At 42.3% G+C, this 22098-nt stretch overlaps 1 protein-coding gene across 2 annotated transcripts in view; it reads left to right on the top strand.

The window, feature by feature from the left end:
- The first annotated feature begins 14059 nt into the window (after window positions 1–14059).
- B3GAT2 (beta-1,3-glucuronyltransferase 2) overlaps window positions 14060–22098 on the top strand; it is a 98297-nt gene continuing 90258 nt past the window's right edge. The window contains exon 1 of one of the 2 annotated variants that reach the window (XM_054492389.2): window positions 14060–15311. In XM_054492389.2, coding sequence (XP_054348364.1) covers window positions 14721–15311 — 591 coding nt within the window. In that variant the 5' untranslated portion in view covers window positions 14060–14720. The remainder of the gene's footprint in view (window positions 15312–22098) is intronic. The other variant, XM_054492390.2, reaches the window with a different exon arrangement.

Here is a 22098-nt window from a genome sequence, read left to right as displayed (position 1 = left end):
GCTGGGCGTGGTGGCTCATGCCTGTAATCCCAGCACTTTGGGAGGCCGAGGTGGGCGGATCACAATGTCAGGAGATTGAGACCATCCTGGCTAACATGGTGAAACCCTGTCTCTACTAAAAATAAAAAATAAAAAAAAAAATTAGCCAGGCATGGTGGTGGGCACCTGTAGTCCCAGCTACTTGGGAGGCTGAGGCAGGAGAATGGCATGAATATGGGAGGCGGAGCTTGCAGTGAGCCAAGATTTCACCACTGCACTCTAGCCTGGGCAACAGAGCAAGACTCCATCTCAGAAAACAACAACAACAACAACAACAACAAAAAAAACCACACACACACACACAAAACTGAAGTGTAAGAGAATAGGAAGGAAAATTTTTAAATAAGATAATAAAGGGAGGAGATAAATTTAACAGAAGAATAAAACAAGGTATTGAGGACAAAGAAAAGGAAAGGAAAGGAAAGGAAAAAGTAAACTTTAAAAAAAATAAATAAAAGACAGTACTATGGTTTGGACTGGTTCGTTTGTCTCCACCAAATCATGTTGAAATTTAATCTCCGTTGTGGTGGTATTGGGAGGTAGGGCCTAGTGGGAGGTGTTTGGGTCATGGAGGGCAGATACCTCATAAAGGGCTGCTTGTGAGTGGGTTCTGGCTCTTGAGAGACTGGATCAGTTCTTGGAGATAAGAATTAGTTCCAGAGAGAATAGGTTGTTATAAAGCCAGGACACTCCTTGGATTTGGTACCTCTTGACACATGCCTGCTTCCCATCTGATCTTCTCTGCCATGATGTGATGCAGCACAGAAGCCATCCTCAGAAGCTGAGAAGATGCCAGGACACTGCTTCTTATACAGCCTACAGAACCACCAACTAAATAAACCTCTTTTCCTTATGAATTACCCAGCCTCAGGTATTCCTTTATAGCAACACAAAACAAACTAAGATTGGAAGCAGGAAACTTAAACTGGAGAGATACAGGCACGTTAAGTGAGGCTGTACAGCTAGATCTTAAAAATGTGTGCAAGATTTAGGTACGCCTATGCTTATATTGTAGCTCCACCACTCATTAGTTAAATGATCTCTCTAGCCTTAGTTTCCTAACCTGTAAAATGAAGTGACTACCTGGCCATATTGTTGTGAGGATTCAATGATATAATACGTTTGAAGGGCTTAGCACATTAAAAGACTGACACATATTAACTATGGAATAAATAATAGCTGTTTTTTATTAGAAATACAAAAAATTGTAAATAATCAGCCTCCATTATGAAGCTATGACAGATTCTGATGTATATCAGAGTACATTTGTAATGAAACAAGTAAAAAGAAGTGGAGATCAGGGCAAAAGGAAAGACAAGAAGAAAGGAAACTAGAGGAAAAAAAAAAGAAACCCATTTGAGATGAGTGATTAGGTAACATGGGACCCTAATAAAGCCTTGAGTGGAGTTGTCTTTCAGAGTCCTGGCTCCTAACACCCAGGCCTTGATCCAGACCCTTTTACTGAGTGCATCAGGGGAGACATACAACATCTCTTTCGCTGTATTTTGCCTCAGGCCCATCCAAAAACACAGGGACATTTCAGACAATTCGTCTATACCCACTCCACTCTGGGCCTTCCCTTCTTAGTTCTGCCTACTCTGGAGGAGCGGTTGCTGGTCTGATTGGTCAGAGACCAATACATCTTTGGGACCACGATTACTAGTCCCACAGAGACTCTGCCTCCTCTGCTCTTTTCATCCTGCTTCCAGCTTTCAGAGGGGCATCTGGCCTGGTGGGAGCTGGCTTCTGATCCAGCCAGCCAGCTCCTCACTCTCCCTTCAGGGCCCAGGCAGCCACATGGGTAAGTGGGCATAGGACTTTCTTGGAATGCAGCTGGCTTAGTCTCCCTTATTTCCTGCGTCTCTCTTAAGCTACGCTTCTCCTCAAGGTCCCTGCTTTACATGATTCAGGTGAGGGCCCCTTCTCAAAAATGTTAATCTAGCTGTTTGTTAGAGCCCAGCTCTGGAATATCAGTGGTTACCCAGGTATTCATACATACGTGGTTTGTCCTGCTTTTGTTTCCTGTGTGTGTGTCCTTCCCTTGGGAATATGAAAGGCAGGCAAGAGTCAGGCTTTTATGGATACCTGGCTTAATACTGGCAAAACTTCACCCTGGCAACAGAGATTGGCCTCTGGTGTCTGCTTGGGTCTGTCAAGGAAGGTCCTATTCACTTCATTAAATAGATCTCCACTTTTGTGAAGCCTGGGAACCAAGGAAGCAGCAATCTGTCAGCCAATGCCTGTGAACTTGGGTCATTCATGGGCTTAGCCTTTAGACTTTTATTTTTAATACTTATAGAATGTTCTATATGGTAGTTAATTATTTGAATGTTTCCAATTATTTGAGTGTTTCATTCACTCACAAGACATTTATGTAGTGCCTACTAAAGGCACATAGGTGGGCACACTAATGTGGCATCACTGTGCTGGGTTGGGGACAGGAAAACAGAATCATAGAGGGTCCTTATGCAAAAGTGTCTATTTTGAGTAGGTATAATTTGCTCATAGTGTCCTCTAAGTGGCATGGGGAGGGGGAGAAGTTTAACAAGGCAATTAATTTCTAATTGTGAATCTGGAATTACTAGGAAGTTGTGACCTATGGGCCAGATGTGACAATATCATTTCATTTCATCTGGCTCCCAGCAAGCTGAGCAAATGCCATGATAGCATTTTTACTTATGCCTTTACTCTGGGTATAAAAAGAAGCACAGTCATGCAGTCCTCAAGGCAAAGTTCTGTGTGACGTCCTGTGGATCCATTTACATACATGAGTGTCTGTGACTATATTCTCTCTCCCCAGCATCCCTTCATACTCCATTTCTACTTCTTTATTTCTCTATCCCAGTGCTGTCCAATAGCAGTTGATATGGTTTGGCTGCATCCCCAAAATCTCATCTTGAATTGTAATCCCCATAATCCCCATGTGTCAAAGGAGAGACCAGGTAGAAGTAATTGAATCGTGGGGGCCATTTCCCCACACTGTTCTCGTGATAGTGAGTGAATTCTCAACAAGATCTGATGGTTCTGTAAGTGTTTAGTAGTTCCTTCTGCATTCATTCTTCTTCCTGCTGCCTTGTGAAAAAGGTGCCTTGCTTACCCTTTGCCTTCCGCCATAATTGTAAGTTTCCTGAGGCCTCCCTAGTCATGCTGAAATGTGAGTCAATTAAACCTCTTTCCTTTATAAATTTCCCAGTCTGTGGCAGTTCTTTATAGCAGTGTGAAAATGGACTAATACAGCACTACAATGCAAGCCATGTGTGAATTTTACATTTTCTAGTAGTCAGATTGAAAAGTAATGACACAGGTAAAATTAATTTTAATAATACATTTTATTTACTCCAATACATCCAAAATATTATTTCAATATATCAATACAAACATTAACAATGAGGTATTTTACAGTCTTTAAATAAGACTTTAAAATCCTACCTGCATTTCACACTTACAGCACATCGCAGTTTAAACTAGCTACAACATTGCAAGTGATCAACAGCCACATGTGGCTGACTACTGGCTACCCTACTGGACAGCAAAGCTTTAGCTTCTTGTATGAGGCGGGGTTCTCCAGAGACAAAGAACCATTAGGATGGATGGATGGAGAGAGAGAGAGAGAGAGAGAGAGAGAGATAAGAGATTATGGAAATTGGCTTATATGATTATGGAGACCATGAAGTCCCAAGATATGCCATCTGCAAGCTGGAGAACCAGGAAAGCAGGTGATATAATTCTTTCTGAGTCTGAAGGCCTGAGAAATAGGGGAACTGATGGCGTAACACCCAGTCTGAGGTCAAAGACCTGGTTGGGGGAATTGGGGGATGGGAAGCGTTGCATAAATCCTAGAGTCCAAAGGTCCTAGAACCAGGATGTCCAAGGGCAGGGGGAAATGGATGTCCTAGCTCAAACAGAGAAAGCAAGAGAGGGAATTTACCCTTTCTCTACGTTTTTGCTCTATTTGGGCCCTCAATGGATTGGATAATCTCTGCCCATATTAGTGAGGGCAGATCTTCTTTCCTCCCTGTACTGATTCAAATCTAATCTTTTCCAGAAACACTGTTGAAGACACATCCAGAAATAATGTTTTACCAGTTATCTGGGCATCCCTTAACCCAGTCAACTTGACACATAAAATTAAGCATCTCATTCCTTCTCTCTTAAGCTTTTTGCCCTATTGCCATCCCCAATTGTATCTCTGCCATTCAGCCTCCTCTCATACAACTCATATATCTTTGTCTATAACTGTGAAAACTGTAAAAAAGGTATAGTTTGTATCACTTTTGTCAAAAATGTAAGGTTGCATGCTGTCAAAAAGAACTAGAGTTGGACAATAGTTAAAATTGTAAAAACAGATATTATTTAGAAACTATTGCAATCGGGGAAAAGAGACATCAGTAAAGAACTGGGCTCAATGCCAAATACAGAATGGATAAGTGAGGATTTACAGCTATGGAACAGGGCAGGAAGTCAGTGGATGAAAAATTATGAAGAGGAAACATCAGGGGTAGAAGGATTCTTACTAAACCGAACTAAGATTCTTGCAAAAGGCAAGCCAAGGCCATCAGATATCTAGGGTGGGGAATGAGGAATTTGATGAGATATTGAGAGTGATCAGATATGAGAGAAATTGTCTCTCAACCGATTTAGCAATATTCTTGCTAAATTGGGTGAGGCAGACTTGAGAACAGAGTCCAAGGATGAGGCCTAGTTGAAAAGAGGGCTCAAAGGAGCCTGTCTGAAGTTTGGTCAAGGAGAGAGCCTTTGTACATTAACAAGTATGAGCCTCATAACAACTCTTTCAAGTAGGCAGAGCTGGCTAGCACAGTTTGCCACTCCTAGTCAATTTCTCTAAAAATACCAGTAATAATACCAGATAACACAGGTAGCCCTTAGCAAGTGCAAGCACTATTTGAAGAACTCCATATATATCAAATAATACACTAAATTAATTTTCTAAAAATTTATATTATTAGAGACGTTTTTTCCCCTCTTGATAGTCAATTGCCCTTGTTAACAAGAAAGAAAAAGAAAGTCATTCCTTTGAACCCATAGTTTGTATCCCACAGTACATCAATTACAGATGATCCAGTAAATACCCCTTTCTTCCTCCAATTACAGCAAGTCTGATGCTGGCAGCAACAAAGAGGAAACATGGAGTACTAATAAATCCTTAGCCTCAAAAAATATTATCTTCTGTAAATACTGACTAAAATTTTTACAGAGCTATCCCTATTACAGATAGAATTTCACTCAAACACTATAGAAGTTAATTCTATGAACTACCACCACAAGTTCTTATTGTTATGACAGACAAAATAGGAGGGGCCAGAAATGGGAGCTTGATCTTCTTACCCCAAATTCAGGCCTCTTTGCTACTAATTTGTGCTTTTACATTACAATGACCACTTGATTACTAATTTTTAAAAATGGAAGCAATCAGTCCTATTCTGATTGTCACTGACTCACTGCATATTCAGAGGCCAAAAGTGGATCCTACACAATAATAATAATAATAATAATAATAGCAGCAGCCAAAGCTTACTGAACACTTACTATATTATTTGATATAGTTTGGCTGTGTCCCCACCCAAAATCTCATCTTGAATTGTAATCTGAATTGTAATCCCCATGAGTTGGGAGTGCGACCTCATGGGAGATGATTAGATCATGGGGACAGTTCCCCCATGCTGTTCTCACAATAGTGAGTGAATTCTCACAAGATCTGATGGTTTTATAAGGCACTTTCCCCCCTTCACTCTGCACTTCTCTCTCCTGCCACCATGTGAAGAAGGACGTGTTTGCTTCCTGTTCTGTCATGATTGTTGAATTTCCTGAGGCCTCCCCGGCCATGCATAAATGTGAGTCAATTAAACCTCTTTCCTTTATAAATTACCGGGTCTCATGTATTTCTGCATAGCAGCATGAGAACGCACTAATACATTATTGTTCTAAGGATTTTACATGTATCAACTCATTTAATTACAACAACTTTAAATGCCGAAGTCACTTATGTTTACAGATCTATTATCTATTCAACTCTTTCACATTTGTGGAAGACAGTTACAGTGGCAAGAATGTTGGCTTTGGAATAAAAAAATAGGATTGGATTCAAATTCTGTCTCTTACATTTAACTGGCTGTGTGACCTTAGAAAAGTTTCTTACTCTACCTACTTTTCAGGGTTATTGTATTTTAAAGTATGTTTAGTGCATTGAACAGACCCTGGCTCATGATCATTCATATACAGTGTCTCTTAGTTATAGGAGCATTATATTTATTTGACAGGTGAGGAAACAAGTTTAGATAGGTAACCAGTGAGTGGATACCTAGGATATGGACTCAGGTCTCCTGATTCCAATGCAACTCTTTTTCCCAGGTACCATGTTGCCACTCTCTTGACAAGACTGACCTGGATCTCAAGTAACTTCTAAAGACTGTAATAACTATGCCAGGTGGACAGTGTTTGCACACTTAGGTTTCTATGTTTTATTACCACCACTTTCTAAGTAATCAAGGCCTACCAGACCATATAGAGTGACACCCTGAGGCCTAGCAGGTGGACATTATATTAGAATATGAATTTCATCTGAAATTTGAGGGCTTTTGTTTTTGGTTAGCTATAATGTGTCTGTTAGCAATTATACTATAGTTTGGGAATGATGATTTTGCTAGCTTAATTGCATTTTATTTGAGTAGAATTCTAAGCACTTTTCTTTAAAAATAATGGACTCAATTTTTCAGCCCTCGTGCTATTTCTGCTTCAGAACCAAACTTTCTTAATGGGCTCCTTTTCTGGGCATCCCTTAACCCAGTCAAGCTGACACATAAAATTAAGCATCCCACCCTTCTCTTTGTGTGGTTAAATTCTTAGGCTGGGGCTATAAATTGATAGAGGAATAAAGGAACAACCCCCCTCTTAACTTTAAGAGATTTATATTTCACATAGAACACCATATATGTGCCTAAGCCAAGTCATACTTAACTTGGCACTCAAGAAGCAGAAACTAAGAAATGTAGTCATTTCAATGGTCCACCTGCAGGCTCATAAATGCATCTGTTACGAAAATAATAAAAAAATTAATTCAAGCCACTGATCTACTACATTTAGACAAAAGTTGAACTTAAAACATTGACAATATTCCATTATTTTAATTATTATATTTTGGAGGTAGGTTGCTCATATAACATGTGTTTACCTACAGGAACTAGATTTACTTTTGAGAGAGTGGACAGGAGATACTTTCTTGTTTATGAAGATACACAAACCTTCTTTAATTATGTCTGCAGCTACTAGATAATATGCAACTGGTTATAAGATTTGGTAACACAATATGATATTAATAGTGTAATGCAAACCCATCAACAGAACTGGAAAAATATTCAAAGTACATTTCCTATGGAGTTTACCAAGAAACCACCTAAACTCGTTCATTTTACATACAAGAAAACTGAGGACCAGAGATCTGAGACTTGCCCAAGAGCTAATCAGTAACTGGAACTTTCTATGGCCTTTATCTTATACCCACTCCCCATATTCATATTGTTTGCTCCCAATATTTGTACTCAACATATCCAAGAAAAGGCATCCAACTAAACCAAAAGCCATTTGGAAAGAACATCTTTATTTAAGTAAACATAGGTGGTTTAGATGCAGACCCTGCTTTTGCTAAAGTTTATTTTTAAAATTCATACCCCCACCAATCTTCATATAGAAAAATTGTTTTGAGACAGGGTCTCTGTCACCCAGGCTGGAGTGCAGTGATGCCATCATAGTTCATCATAGCCTCAAACTCCTGGGCTCAAGTGATCCTCCTGTCTCAGCCCCCCAAGTAGCTGGGGCTACAGCCATGCCCCAACACACACAGCTAGTTTTGTTTTGTTTTGTTTTGTAGATAGAGGGTCTTCCTATTTGCCTAGGCTGGTGTCAAACTCCTGGCCTCAAGAGATCGTCCCACTCTGGCCTCCCAAAGTGCTGGAATTACAGGTGTGAGCCACTACACCCCACCCAGGGGTTACGTCCTTGATCAAGATGTATCCTTAAGTGAATTACAGATAGATGTTATGAAAAGCTACATTAATTTTTAAATTTCATCTAAAATAGTAAAATGACTTCATGATCAAATGACTATAAATGCTTCTACTATCTTCTTGTGGAGGAAAGGCATGGTGACAGCAGTTTCTGATCCAGCTGCAGAGATGCCTGAGCCCATGGCCACCAATATGGCCTACGGTGGCCAGTACCAATCTGTTGGGGGTGACACATCTGGGCAAAACCCCAACTGGCACTACATTGGCCTAAAAAGCCATAGAGTGGGGTTAGATGATTCAACTAGTATTTACTGGGACAGGAGGTTTTCCCATGGCAGAAAGTTATGTCAGTTATGGAAGACAGTATTCACTTACTAAGCATTCTCTTTAGTCTCCTCCATCAAGCCTGTTGCCTGCCTAGGCCTCTCGAGTACTGCTTACCATCAACCACACCATAGAGTCTGGATTTGAAATCCCACCCATCAATGTTTCACTTTGAAGCCTTGAGGAAGCTGATGAGTTCTGTACTCAGTGTTCTTCACCTATTCCTTTGTTCCTACGCATGCGCACGCACACAAACACCTGTTGGTTTCATCCTATCATTATGCACAAGTTCCTATCAGATTATAATTGCACTACCACCATCACTTCCTATCTGTATTAGTTTGCTATAGCTGCTGTAACAAAGTTCCACAAACTGGGTGGCTTAAACAGCACAAATTTATGTCTCACCGTTCTGGAGGCCAAAGGTTCAAAATTAAGGTGTCTGCAGGGCCACACTCACTTCAAATGCACCAGGGAAGTATCTGTTCCATGTGCCTCTCCTAGCTTTTGGTGGTTTTTTTGGAAAGCTTTAGCATTCCTTGACTGGTGGCAGTATAGCTCCAGTCTTCACATGGTGTTCTCCCTGTGTTCGAGCCCCTGTGCCCAAACATCCCCTTTTAATAAGAACACCATTCACATTGGATTAGGGATCTACCCTATTCCAGTATTAACTCACCTTAACTGCTTACATCTGCAATGACGCTGTTTCCAAATACGGTCACATTCTGAGGTACTGGGGGTTAGGACTTTCATGTATGAATTTTGAGGGGATACATTCAACCCATAATATTTTGCACAAATCAGGCACTTGATGTAGTTCTTAAAACAAGAGCAGTTGGAAGCAGTATTATCTTGGCAAACAAGTGGTAGAACATAACCTATTTTACATATTTTAATTTTTTATCATGGAAATGTTGAAACATATGCAAAAATAGGCCCAATAATGTAAGGAACCCCAGGTCTTCATTTCCCAATTTCAACAATTACAACCCACGGCCAATGTTGTTGCATCCCCCTCCTGTAAGATAGAGGGAGATTCTCTTACAGGTATGAACTACAGTGTCTAAAATTACATTCATCTACATTAACTTCTTTGATTTTCATAACAACTGGAAAGGTAGGTTATGTAGTTTTACAATAAAATTCATGTCTAACAAATTACTATTTTAATGTAAATGCCAATTTTTAAGATAGTGAGGGGAAAAAGGGAAGAATGCCAGTATGTCTTTATGCATGTTTTATTGGGTTTTTGTGCATTCTAATCCATTAATAAAAGGAAAGGAAGGAACACTGGTATGTTATATCGTCAGCTCTTATTCACACTGAATGGAATTAGTTTTCAATGGAATTGTTAAGGTAAATTGCCAATTTCTACTTTTCTAGAAAATCACTTTTACTGAAAAATCTTGTTCCTAACCCATCCTATAAAAATGGGATTTTACTGAACTACCTCTAACGTCACATTTTGTACATAATGGCTGCAAATGTCTAAAATGTTAAGGAAACATTATAATTTAGAACAATTCTAGGCAAAAAGTGATTTTGTAGAGGATCCAGATGCATGAAAAAAACAAATGAGCCATTTAATTTGTAGTTTAGATGTCATTTTTCTGACAGTTATCAATGAAACTGTCATGTATCCCTGGAATTTGGGTCTGTTAGAATTTTTTATTTTGATATTCTTTCGCATAATTGTGTCTGATATTTTAATAGAAGGTATTTATGTTCGCATGCATGTGGACATCATCAATACTTTCACGTTACATTATTACTCATACATGCATTAGTTCTGATTCTCTTCAAAACCTAATTTGCATAACTACAATATTATATATTTATAAATACTTAATTTTGTATAGTTTTTAAACAATCCTTTTCCTACTTGACTAAGAATATCAAAGATGTCCCCAAATGCTTACTTGAAGGTTGATTTAGTCACACTAGCAGAACCTCAGGCTCAAATGTCAAATGGGATCATTTCTGTACAGTGCAGTAACCATATTGCAATCTTTCTGCTGCCGAAGTTACAGTTGCATATTACTCATCAAGGCAAAATGTAAATGTTTAGTGATTATATGATATGTTTTTTGCTAATTCCCCAAATGGGATTTTTTTTACCTTTGTTTATTTGAGAACAACTGAATGCTGAAATGCAGTGGCTGATGCCAGCAATCTAAGGCTTCATTAGTAGAGATGAAGCAATGCTCACTTTGCTACACAAATAATTAGAGAGATTAAATGAAAATAAACATTGAGAGGATGTGCAGACACTCCAAAGTTAGGTAATTATTTTAATTACTCTAGTGACTTCCAGCAACCTTCATTATCAGCCACAGATCAAGCTTAAATTGTTTTATGTAAGAATATCATAAGCTACATGGAAAAGTACTATAGCTTATTTAGTGATTATGCTTCATAAAAATGACATTTTCTCCAAGCTCCCATTTAAAGGAGTTGTTTCCATTCCAGCTCCTGATAGACTCGTGACATATTCTTAAAGTATGTTTTTGCACTTAAAAATGTTTTGCCCTGGTTTTGTACTTCAAATGGACATCATTAATAATAATTTTTGTATCTTTATATCTTTGCTCAGATTCGATCATAAGAGATTCCGGGCCACATATTGAGTGGCTTAATGTAAAACAATATGGCATATTCAGCCATCTGAAATAAATGTCACTTGGAATCATGTCATCCTTATTGCATGACAAGCTATACCTTGTATTTGGGGTAAATTTATTTCTTCTTTCTTCCACTCCCTACACCAACTTGGGAAGACTCTAACATAGGCTCTAGGAATCATCTTCATTACAAGCAGAGGTACTATTTAGAAGCATTATCAGTCCTGTTTAGATTTCATTTTATATTCATTTGATAACGATGATCCATCAAGATCTCTTGTGTTAAGGTGTTCTTTTGAGGAAGGGTTATCTGTATTTAAATATCATTTATTGACTGCCTGTGTAATAATGGCTCTTCTTCAAAGTACCCAACATATACCATTTAATCCTTGCAAGATTCCCATGGAGTACGTATTATTAACCCCATTTTCCAGATGAGGAAACAGGCCTTGGGAGGTTCACTGATTTTCTAAAGTTGCACAGTAGAAAGTATCCCAGATGGGACTCAAACCCAGGTCTGCCTGACTCCAAGAACCATGAAGTTCCCCAACAGATGACTGAATGAAGTAAACTTGGGTACAAATGCTAAGGGTAATAGAAAAAAATGAAGTGACAGTTTGTGATGTGCTAATTAAGTGTTGTGTTTTATGACAGCCATGAATTTCTGGGCAAGAGCTAAAGTCAAACTGCAAATTCAATTGATTTTGAAAGTGTTTTGGGCTAGGCACAATGGCTCACATCTGTAATCCCAACACTTTGGGAGGCCAAGGCAGAAGGACTGCTTGAGCCCAGGAGTTCAAGACCATCTTGGGTAACAGGAGACCCCAGTCTAAAAAACTAAAATGAAAAAATTAGCAGGGTGTAGCAGCTTATATCTGTAGTTCCTGCTACTCAAAAAGCTGAGGCAGGAGGATTGCTTGAGCCCAGGACGTCGAGACTGAAGTGAGCTGTGTTCAAGTCACTGCACCCCAGCCTTGGCATTGAAGACAGACCCTGTCTGTCTGTCTCTCTCTCTCTCTCTCCGACACACACACACACACACACACTCACACACACACACACACAAAGACAGTGTTTCATCTCTGAATAGCCCTGGTTCCTGGAGAGGATGCAATAGCAAATAGGTTTTATGGCATAGTTGGACCAACCAAAAGTTCCCCACTAACAAAGTTTAGTGATGTTTTTAGTACAATTCAGTAACCACTTGAATTTTACTCCAGCAAACACAAGTCATTTTAACCAAATTTAAAATATCCAACAGGATGAACCAGACTTCAGTAACTTAGGGGAAAGGGGTGCACTGCTTCCTAAGAAAAACCTTTTCTTAAAGGGAGGCCTTGACTTCCTTCCTCTTCCCCATCCTGGCATGATGCTGGTGCAGGATACATTTCCAAGGTTGTGTTATATTCAGAGGCACATTAGGCTATTCGAGAGAATGGGAAGAGGTCTAAATGGCTTCGTTGTTTCCTATGTGTAGAATGCACTAATCTGCAGAGTTTAATGTATGAGTTGTGGATGGCACAGGGAAGTTGGGACAGAAGGCTAGCTCTAGAGAGTTGTTGGGGTGGCTGGGTGTTAGTCTGAAAGTTCACTCTCACGTTTCAGAATCTGAAGAGGAAGTTAGGGAAATTCACAGATAAGCCAATGCCTTGTAATAGGTGGGGGGTTCAGGGGTAGGACTGGGAGAAGAGGAGCTGTCAGAAAAGCTGGAGAGCCATTCGCCCCAGAGCTCTCAGTTGCACCAGAACGCACAGTCGGAGAGAGATTTATTTGTGAACAAGCCCGAGAAAGGCAGACAACCCAGACAAGATGGGCTCAGAAATTATTTATCATAGGCTAGGGCAGAACAGTCTGGAGCTTTCCTTCTGCTTTGCAAGCACTTCCCTAGGACCTGCCTGGGAAGCACAGCCCTTCTTCCTGGTAAGTTACAGAAGGTCAGACACTCAGCTAGTAGGCCAGCTAGACAGCAAAAAGTGTCTAAACTAAGTGCCAACTGTTTACTTGGGGTCTTCCAGACCCTATCATGGTTCTATTCGTCATGGTACGCTCTGTTTGATTTCAATCACACCATCTTTATATCTAGGAAGGCCAAACCGGCCCAGCTGTGTTGGGTGGGATTTCTGCAGGCCATGCAGTGAGGACGCCACCAGCTATAGATACACGCAGGAGACCCAAGTTCTATTTCCACTATGCCACTTGCCACTGACCTCTGAGAAATCATTTTAAACCCTGAACCTCAGCTTCCTCATCCTGAAAATGAAGGCGATTCTACTTCCTAGGCCTTCTTGACAGGAGCCTTGGGAGAGCCAAACGGAATAATTCTGGTGACAGCCAAGAACTGGGAGGGACCGTGACTCCAAATTACTGAAGAAAAATAAGTTAAACATGCTCAGCTGGAGTTTTAGGAATTTCCCCCGCAATGATCAAACTGCAGTCAGGCAGCAGCCCTCTGAATTGATTCTTTCTTATGGACTGTCTCACATGCCAAACACCTATGTGCAGCACCCCTCCATCTCCGTGGGCTCCAATTGATGTCTGCCTTGCAGTGAAAGCGCTTTTTGTTGCCGCTGTTCGATACACCCCAGCACATCAACGCAGCAGCTGGGAGCAGGAGGAGGAATCCCTTCGCTTTCTCCCCTCCTTTCACTCCGAACCCTAGGCATCAGCAGCAACGCGCGTAGCCCAGCAAGTTTCCGCACGTGAATGGATTTTCCTGGCTCATCTCCAAAGACCTTGCAGTATTTCACAAAGCTGAAGAGAGGTGAACGAGCATCATCCCCTCCCGGAGGTTGTGCAGCCCCGCGGGGACGCTCCTCCCGCTCCTCCACCCGCGGTACAGCGGCCGCCTCCTGAGTTTGCTCGCGGGGCCGTTAGCGCCAGACCCAGCGGAGAGCCGGGGGCCCCTCCGCGCCTCCCTCTCGCAGCCCCTCTCCACCAGTAGCAGCGCTGCTGTCTTCCCACAGGAGGACTTGAGAGGACGCTGGAGTCTGCAGCGCCCCCGCCCCCTCGCTTTTTCTTTCTTTCCTTGCTTTGGGATCTTGCTGCTGGATCCGGAGAGGTTCTGAGAAGACAACAGCGAGTGACTGAGAGCAGGCTTCCGCTGCGGCGCACGAACACAACCGGGGCCACAACCCCCAGCGTCTCCACAACCCCCAGCGTCTCCACCCGCTCCTCGCCACCCCGGTGGGAATGTGAGGAAGGAAAGCCCCCAGCGCCGCCACCCGCCCTGGAAGGCGTCCCAGAGAGCGTCCTGGGGGCCCGCGGCTGGAGCCCCCGTCCCCGCAGCACCGCGGGACTGGAGCGGCGAGGCGCACCGGGTGCCGCTTCTCGGCTCCCACTCTTCAGAAAGAGCGCGGTGGGGATCAGCGCCTTCCCCGCACTCGGCACAACTCCGGGACCCGCGGCGTGCGGCTGGACCGAGTCCCGCTTCCCGCCAGCTCACTCGGAGTCGGGGGCAGCCCCTGCCCGCCCGCCTGCACCCCTTGTCGCTCTAGCTTGCCCGAACCTGCCGCCCCTCCACGCCCAGGTAGTGAGCCCCGCGGCTCCAGGTCTCTGCAGCGCCCTCGGCCCCAGGTCTCTGCAGCGCCCTCGGCCCCATGGACAGGGCACCCGTCACCACTCCTTAAGTGCTGGCGCCGCCGCCGTCCAAGCTGCGCACTGAGGTTCCTCGGCTCGCCCCTCTCTGGGGTGTCCGAGAGCCCGGGGAGCGTGCACCATGAAGTCCGTGCTGTTCACCCGCTTCTTTATCCTCCTGCCCTGGATCCTAATTGTCATCATCATGCTCGACGTGGACACGCGCAGGCCCGCGCCCCCGCTCACCCCGCGCCCCTACTTCTCTCCCTACGTGGTGGGCCGCGGGGGTGCCCGACTTCCGCTCCGCAGGGGCGGCCCGGCTCACTGGACCCAAAAGCGCAACCAGTCTCGGCCGCAGCCACAGCCGGAGCCGCAGCTGCCCACCATCTATGCCATCACGCCCACCTACAGCCGCCCGGTGCAGAAAGCGGAGCTGACCCGCCTGGCCAACACGTTCCGCCAGGTGGCGCAGCTGCACTGGATCCTGGTGGAGGACGCGGCGGCGCGCAGCGAGCTGGTGAGCCGCTTCCTGGCGCGGGCCGGGCTGCCCAGCACTCACCTGCACGTGCCCACGCCGCGGCGCTACAAGCGGCCCGGGCTGCCGCGCGCCACTGAGCAGCGCAACGCGGGCCTCGCCTGGCTGCGCCAGAGGCACCAGCACCAGCGCGCGCAGCCCGGCGTGCTCTTCTTCGCTGACGACGACAACACCTATAGTCTGGAGCTCTTCCATGAGGTAAAGGCCAGCCCGCCCCGCTGGGTGGGCGAGGGCGGGAGGGGGCCCTCCGGGCCGGCCGGGCTGCAGCCACACGCCCCTTGCACTCCGGGTGCACTTTTGAGTTCTCAGTTCTCCATGCGCGCATTCGGGGCACCGAGTGGAGCCGCTCCTTGCTGCCATTCCGCAGCCTCCGCTGGCCGTGGGGGTGGAGGGGGTGTGTGTGAGAAGATCACTGTGGCTCAAGGGGGCGGGTGTCTGCTCTGGGGCTTTTCTGTGTGGAGATTGTGTCACGAGAATAGCACAGGTGTGAGGCGCGGGAATGATTTCCAGGGGCCAGGCTCCTGCCAACCTGAGGATGGAGCTTAGACCTGCAGGCGCTGGCTGCGAGAGGAGATCAGGGAGGGACCTGCACCGTAGCGGGTGGCGGCGGAGGGGTGGGGGGTGGTGGGGGCGGGTAGGCTAGGTGTTACTCGAGGCCTTTCAGTGCCTACAGGTGTGATTCTCAGTCTAGGACCATATAGGGAGAAAGGTGGAGATAGCCTAGAGAGAAATTTCACTATGGCGGCCCACTGGCACGGAAATGGTTGTGAGAAGAAACACTGACTTATGTGGAGGTCCTTCCTCTCTTTCCCACGCCTCACAAAAGTCTTTTCTGACCCTCAAGATTACTTTTTTTTTTTTTTTTTTTGCAAGAAAACCGTTTCTGGAAAATAAACTGTTCTGCCCTGTGGTTATGTCTTTTTTGCAGCCCAAGGTAATCATCTGGGCTGCCTGGTCCCTTTTCACAACCTTTCTCTAAGGCCTCTTTTTGGCGAGTTAGCCAGGACACATTTGGCGGGGCCTTTTGCGTCGTTCTGGTGCAGTCAGGTCCTGAGTGCAGCCGGGCTCCCTGCTGTTGAGATGGCACATGAGTTCCCTGGGATGGCCGCGCGCACACACCCTCCCAGCAGGCACAGGGTTAGAACAGGTGTTCCTCCTTGAGGCTAGTAACTTGCGGTGTGTGTGTGTGTGTAGCCTGCAAATGAGACTAAGTGGCATGGGTTTTGTCAGTTTTCTTCTCTCTACGCAATTACAGCCAAAGAAAATCTTCTTGATTGATTTGACGCCCTGTGAGACTGTTGCCTTCCTCCACCTGAAATTTCTTGACGTCCTGCTTCAGAGACTCCTCCTCAATTCCCCTTCTCCCAAGTAAACTGGACATTGGGAAAATACTATGTGTGAGTTGGACACTGAACTCCTAAAATAATCTGTGTGTCTGGTCATCAGATACCCTAACTGCTTCCCACACTTTCATCCTCGTCTCTGGGTTGCTTTCTTAACCCCAGGGCAGAGATATTCTATACTCTTCCAGTTTAATTTTTCTGTGTGGCTTTAAAAAAAATTTTTCTTAAAGGTAATTGCCGCCTTCATTTCTATTCATCCTCTCTTTCATGAATAAAAGGCACAGTAATTGTTCTTCATCTTTTCTTTTCCATCCTTTCACTGTAGAGGGCTTTCTTTCCACGTTTCTCCAGATGAATAAATAAGCTTGGCATTGTATAGTATGGTCCTTACTCAACCCAAGATTAGAGATACCATCTGACGTTTTTAACTGGGCTTTTAATCCTGCTTCAGTGCTCCCGCCTCCAAAAAAAAGTGGCTTGCATCTGAAGCAAAGACTGTACATTTCAATGCACCATAATTTTTAAACCGCAAGGTCTTTTTTTTTCTTCTACAACTTGGAAGTTGCCTCGTCTGTGAAAATGTGTGGTCTTGTTGAAGTAAAATAGTGCACATTACTGTTAATGAACACTGTAGGAGGCTAGATTGTGAAGGAGGAATGATTTAGTTTATTCCGAGCTTCTAGCCTCTTGGTGTGAGGTGTTAGAAGAGTTGGCACACGCAGGCAGTGAAATGATTCAGGACACAGCCTTCCTTTGATGCTTCCCAAGCTGAAAGGAGGGTTTGTTGGTGGGGGATATTAAGCATCAGGAGAAAATTCCAGTAGGTTTTTCATTAGTCCATATGGGGGAAAATATAAAATGAGGAGAGGGTAAGGAGAAAAAATAGTGTTGTCAGGACATTATAAAGGAAAAACGCAAAACTTTCAAGACACTAAACTTTTGTACAATTGGAAGTAATACAATGATCAAAATAAAATAAGAGCATATGCAACATTTTTAATGGTGAGGTGCCACATATACAAAATATACAACAGGTTTATTGTTTCTGTTGTCATTTTAAGCATAATAGGCATGACATACTTAGAATTTAAGTTTTCTATCTCCTGGAGGTCACTCCCAGACAGTAATTTTATGACTAGTACCTTTCTCTACCACTCCCCCACCAGCATTGTTTTTGGACAGATTAGGCCTCTGTTTGACATATATGTATGCTGATACATTCAGTTTTCTTTATTATAACATTTTCCTTGCATGGCAAACATTATTGAATTCCGTCATTAGGCTAGTGGAATTTATGAATTCTTAGTCTTGTGCATTTTCCAGAATTTGGAAATCCTTAGGTTTATTTGTGAGACAGCCTACCATACACCCATTCTCAGATTAATGATTCCGTGTAAATTACAGTTTAGACATTGTTCTCTGGAGACAAGATAGGACCAGATAAAACATTGAAAATCTGCAGCTCCTTGGGGGAAAGCAAAGATGCTGATTTAGGAATGCTATAGGGCTGAGGCATATATCTCAGCCCTTTATATTGTGCATGCACACCAATTAGTTTTTAAGTAATTCACAGTACTTAAGGAAAGAATACCCCAAGTCAGGTTTCATCTTTTATTCATGGTGCTTCTAATTTCCATGGTTGATGTTAAAGTGGATAAGATAAAAGGAGGAAAATGAACCAGGTACAAATTAGCTCCGTAAGTACTGGCTGCAAATGAAGGAAAGCAAAGGATGAAAGGTCTCCAAATTAAATTAAAGACGTAACAGGCAATCTGTGTTCAATTATTCCTCCCTGGTAACTGGAATGGTGCTTTGTCGTCTCATACAGCTAACTAATTTTCAGCCTTTCCTTTCAACTGAGCTGCACCGCCAGGAAAGAAATATTTGCATTGAATACTCTTATGTTAACAGCCAAATCCATTTGCAAATGAAGTTTAGTGTGAATCTTAGCCACAGAAATGGGGCTGTTCATTGGAGAAGGAGGTGGTAGGGGTTTTTCAGGTTTCAAATATCTCAACAGCTACTCCTCTTCTTCCTGTGGCATTGATGGGGTTTTGCACCGTGGATCACAGGTAATCCTGCCTCCTTGTGCATCCTATCCATCTATCTCTCTGGAAAAGCTTATTTGCAAAGGATTTAAGCTGCTTTAATAAAAGCCACAACTACAGATAAATGTGACTTTATTTTTAGTCATGTTTTCAATAACACTATTGATCAGATTTCTGTTTTTCACCAGAAAACCTTCAAAGCTTTCTTAAATTTAAAACAGATGCTTTTCAGGTGAAGTTGGTTTCACCTCTGGAAATCAATTGAATTGAAATGTAAAAAAAAAAAATAGCACTTTCCAAGCAAGAAAAAAAAAACTTTAGAAATTTTGAATTTAATGAAATAAGACTGGAAGACAGGCTGGCTCTCAGACACTTAAGGGGTTGTCAAAGGAGTCAGTGACTGAGATTGCATCTAGAAGATGTTTCTGGAAAGCAATGAACTAAAGAAGCCCCTTGCTTGAATCTTTTGTTGGGTGCTATTAAGCTATTTGTGTACTAGGCAGATAAAGGAGTTTTGAAGTTTAATTCTGTCTGGCTTTTTTTCAGAAGTATTTGTGTGCTTTCCCTCTTTACCTGCTGCTTATTGGAGTCATCATCTGAAGGATATGCAAGTTTACCATGTTTGGCCCTTTTCCCCCTGAATAGTACTTCCATATATGTTTCCTGAAAGGAAACATGAGGTTTACCTTTTACCCTTGGTACATTTACTTTATTTAGGGTAATTCTTTTTAAAGTGAAGGAACCTAGAAGATTTTCTTGGGTGGAACATTAAAAGACCATTCTACCTGAAATGTGTCCCTTGTATTTTATTTCTCTCCCTCTGAAAGCTATTAAGAGTCATGCCATAGGTCTGATAAAATGTGAGAATTTTATAGAAATGTATATATGAAACTACAGCCAATTTTCTTAGGCTATAAATGTTAGGTTTTCTTTACTGTCCCTGGGTGTACAGTATTTGAATTATGGTTCGTTTTTGGTAAGAGTTTTCTTTGGAGACCAGCAGTTTTCATTTGGATGTTGATATTTTAATGGGCCAGAAATAACAATTTGGGCCTAAAGATGTTCTCCCTTCTGCCTTTTCCTATTGTCTTTTTCCATCATTCTTCCTCTCTTAACCTGCTTCTTTCACTGATGATTCTGTCTCGTGAATAGACATGAAAACATGTTCGGATTATTGCTTGGTGCAATGAATGTTGTGTCTTTTAAACATTTAGGCTGTTGCTGCTTCTTGGAAACCATTGTGGGTGGCTCCCTTTTTTCTGTCTACTCTGCTTGCCTCTAAATTACAAGCCGGTAAATTTTCTCTTGTGTGAACAGTAATGGAATAGTAATTGCTTTTAAGGCATGCTGCAAAAGCAAAATAGAAAAACCAAAGTCAGTGGTCTTATTTATTAACTATTTCAGGTGGTATTCAAGTAGTGGTAGGTTTTTTGTTGTCGTCATTGTTTTTTGCACAGAATTCAATATTGTACAGATATGTCTATTTAAATGTTTTGGACTCTGAAATATTCAGCCTGTGTAAGTTAACACATATATATTTGATTCACAGTGCTTGTGAAGCATGAAATTTAAGTTTTCCATGGAGCTCAAATTCTCCCGCCAAAATACAAATAAAATTGTTAAACCAGTGTATAGATAGATGCATAGGTAGGTTTAGAATAGATCTCCAAAGCACAGAAATAAAACTAAGATAATTTGTTGTTCATGCCTGGTAATTTTTGCATACAATTTTAAATAAATGTTAATACCCTATATCATGGATATAAGCAAAATATAGTTGACATAAATTGAGCATTTACTATAGGCAAAGAAGTACCTTTAGGGTTTTACATGTATTATTTAATCCTCATAACACCCTGAGGTAGGTAATAGTACTGTCTCTGTTTGTTTGTTTGTTTTAATACTAATGCTAATATTTAGTTACGGACCCAGTCCCTTGGTGAGTACAGAGGACTTAAACAAATGCAACCTGATGGTAATATAGTTGTTTACCTCTGATCTATATAATCAGTATCCCCATTTTTTAACAGAAGCACTAGGAAGTAACTTGAAAATGTCATGTAGCTGTTAAGTGGCAGAGATAGGATTTTGAACCCAGGTGCCCTGGTTCTAGCGCCTGCATTGTTGACTGTCCTGCAACTCGTGTCATTTAACACAGTCACATGAAAATATGTCATTATTATAATAAGTAAAGCACCTGATTAGCAGGAGCCTTGTGATTTTTTTTTTTTTTTTTTTCTTTTTAAAGGCCCATTTTATTTTATCAGTGTCAGGGTAAAGAGTAGTCGGAAAATGAAACTCATGTCTTCAGTTTCAGGGTAAAGAGTAGTCGGAAAATGAAACTCATGTCTTCACAAATATTTATGCTTAGGATGCAGCTGAAGGTGAAGTAAAGAAAATGGAATCCATTCACATAAATATAATAAGTAAATTAATATCCAAATGGAAGGCAGGTGGGGACAAATGATGGTGGTAGTAAACGGATTATTAAAGTCTGAAAAGTCCTGACCAACAAGATAAATTGTAAATTAGCTTGGAAAAAAAGAATATTGACTCTGAGCCAGCCTTGCTCCCAGCATGACTACTATCTAAAACATCCATATTTTTGCCAGATGTTTTCTCAGCATCTCCTGAACTAACCACCTCATGCTCATGGGTTTCTCCCACCTGCCATGTCCCCCACCCCTCATCTTGCTCGTGTGAATCCTTTGAGACCCAGCTCTGGCTTTACCTCCTCCAAGAAGCCTTCCCTGCATGCCAGCTCCTCTGAGATCTTTTCCTCTCCTGGCTGCCTACGTTGCCTATCGCTTGAATGTCTCCTTTGTGCTTTCTCCACAACCCACCTGGTGCTTTCTCCCTGAGTGATGTCCCTAAAATACAGACACTGCTTCTCACCAGAGACCATCAGAGGGCAGTGTTTTTAGAAGGCTTGGGATTTTAGTTGCAAAGATGCCCCCTACCCATCCTAAAGGTGCAAATTCTATTTTGGGCAAAAAGCCCCTTAAGAACAGCAGGTCACTGAAATCCAACTCAAATAGGCATACTCAAAAAATATACATGTGGTTTGCATAATTAATAGTTTGGTGGCCAGGTGCAGTGGCTCACGCCTATAATCCCAGCACTTTGGGAAGGAGCCTTGTGGTATTATTACTGTCTTCTGCCATTCTTGAATTCAGGACTTTCTTCTCGGTTATGTCAACTCTTAGCTTTCTCCTTTGACCTTTTTTACTTTTTTCCTTTTTGTCGTTAATGTATTACATTGAAAATAAAAATTACATGTTAATAGATTTGTTGTGTAGACTATAATGTTTTGATATAAGATACATTGTGGAATTACTAAAGCTAATTAATATATTCATTACCTTACAATTTTATCATTTTTTGTGTGTGTGGTGAAAACATTTAAAATCTACTCAGCAGTTTACAGGTGTACAATACATTGTTAATAACTATAGTCACCAATTTGTGGTGCAGTTGATCTTCTAAATGTATTCTTCCTAACTGAAATTTTGTATACTTTGACCAAACATTTCCCCAATTCCTGCCCCTACCTTTTTTCCCCTGATAATATTTGGTCTTGTGAAAATTTTATCT

The sequence above is a fragment of the Pongo pygmaeus genome, chromosome 5 (genome assembly GCF_028885625.2).
Source record: "Pongo pygmaeus isolate AG05252 chromosome 5, NHGRI_mPonPyg2-v2.0_pri, whole genome shotgun sequence".
Lineage (NCBI taxonomy): Eukaryota > Metazoa > Chordata > Mammalia > Primates > Hominidae > Pongo > Pongo pygmaeus.
Note: the sequence above shows the minus strand (reverse complement) of the source record. Positions and strands in the feature narration are given on the sequence as shown.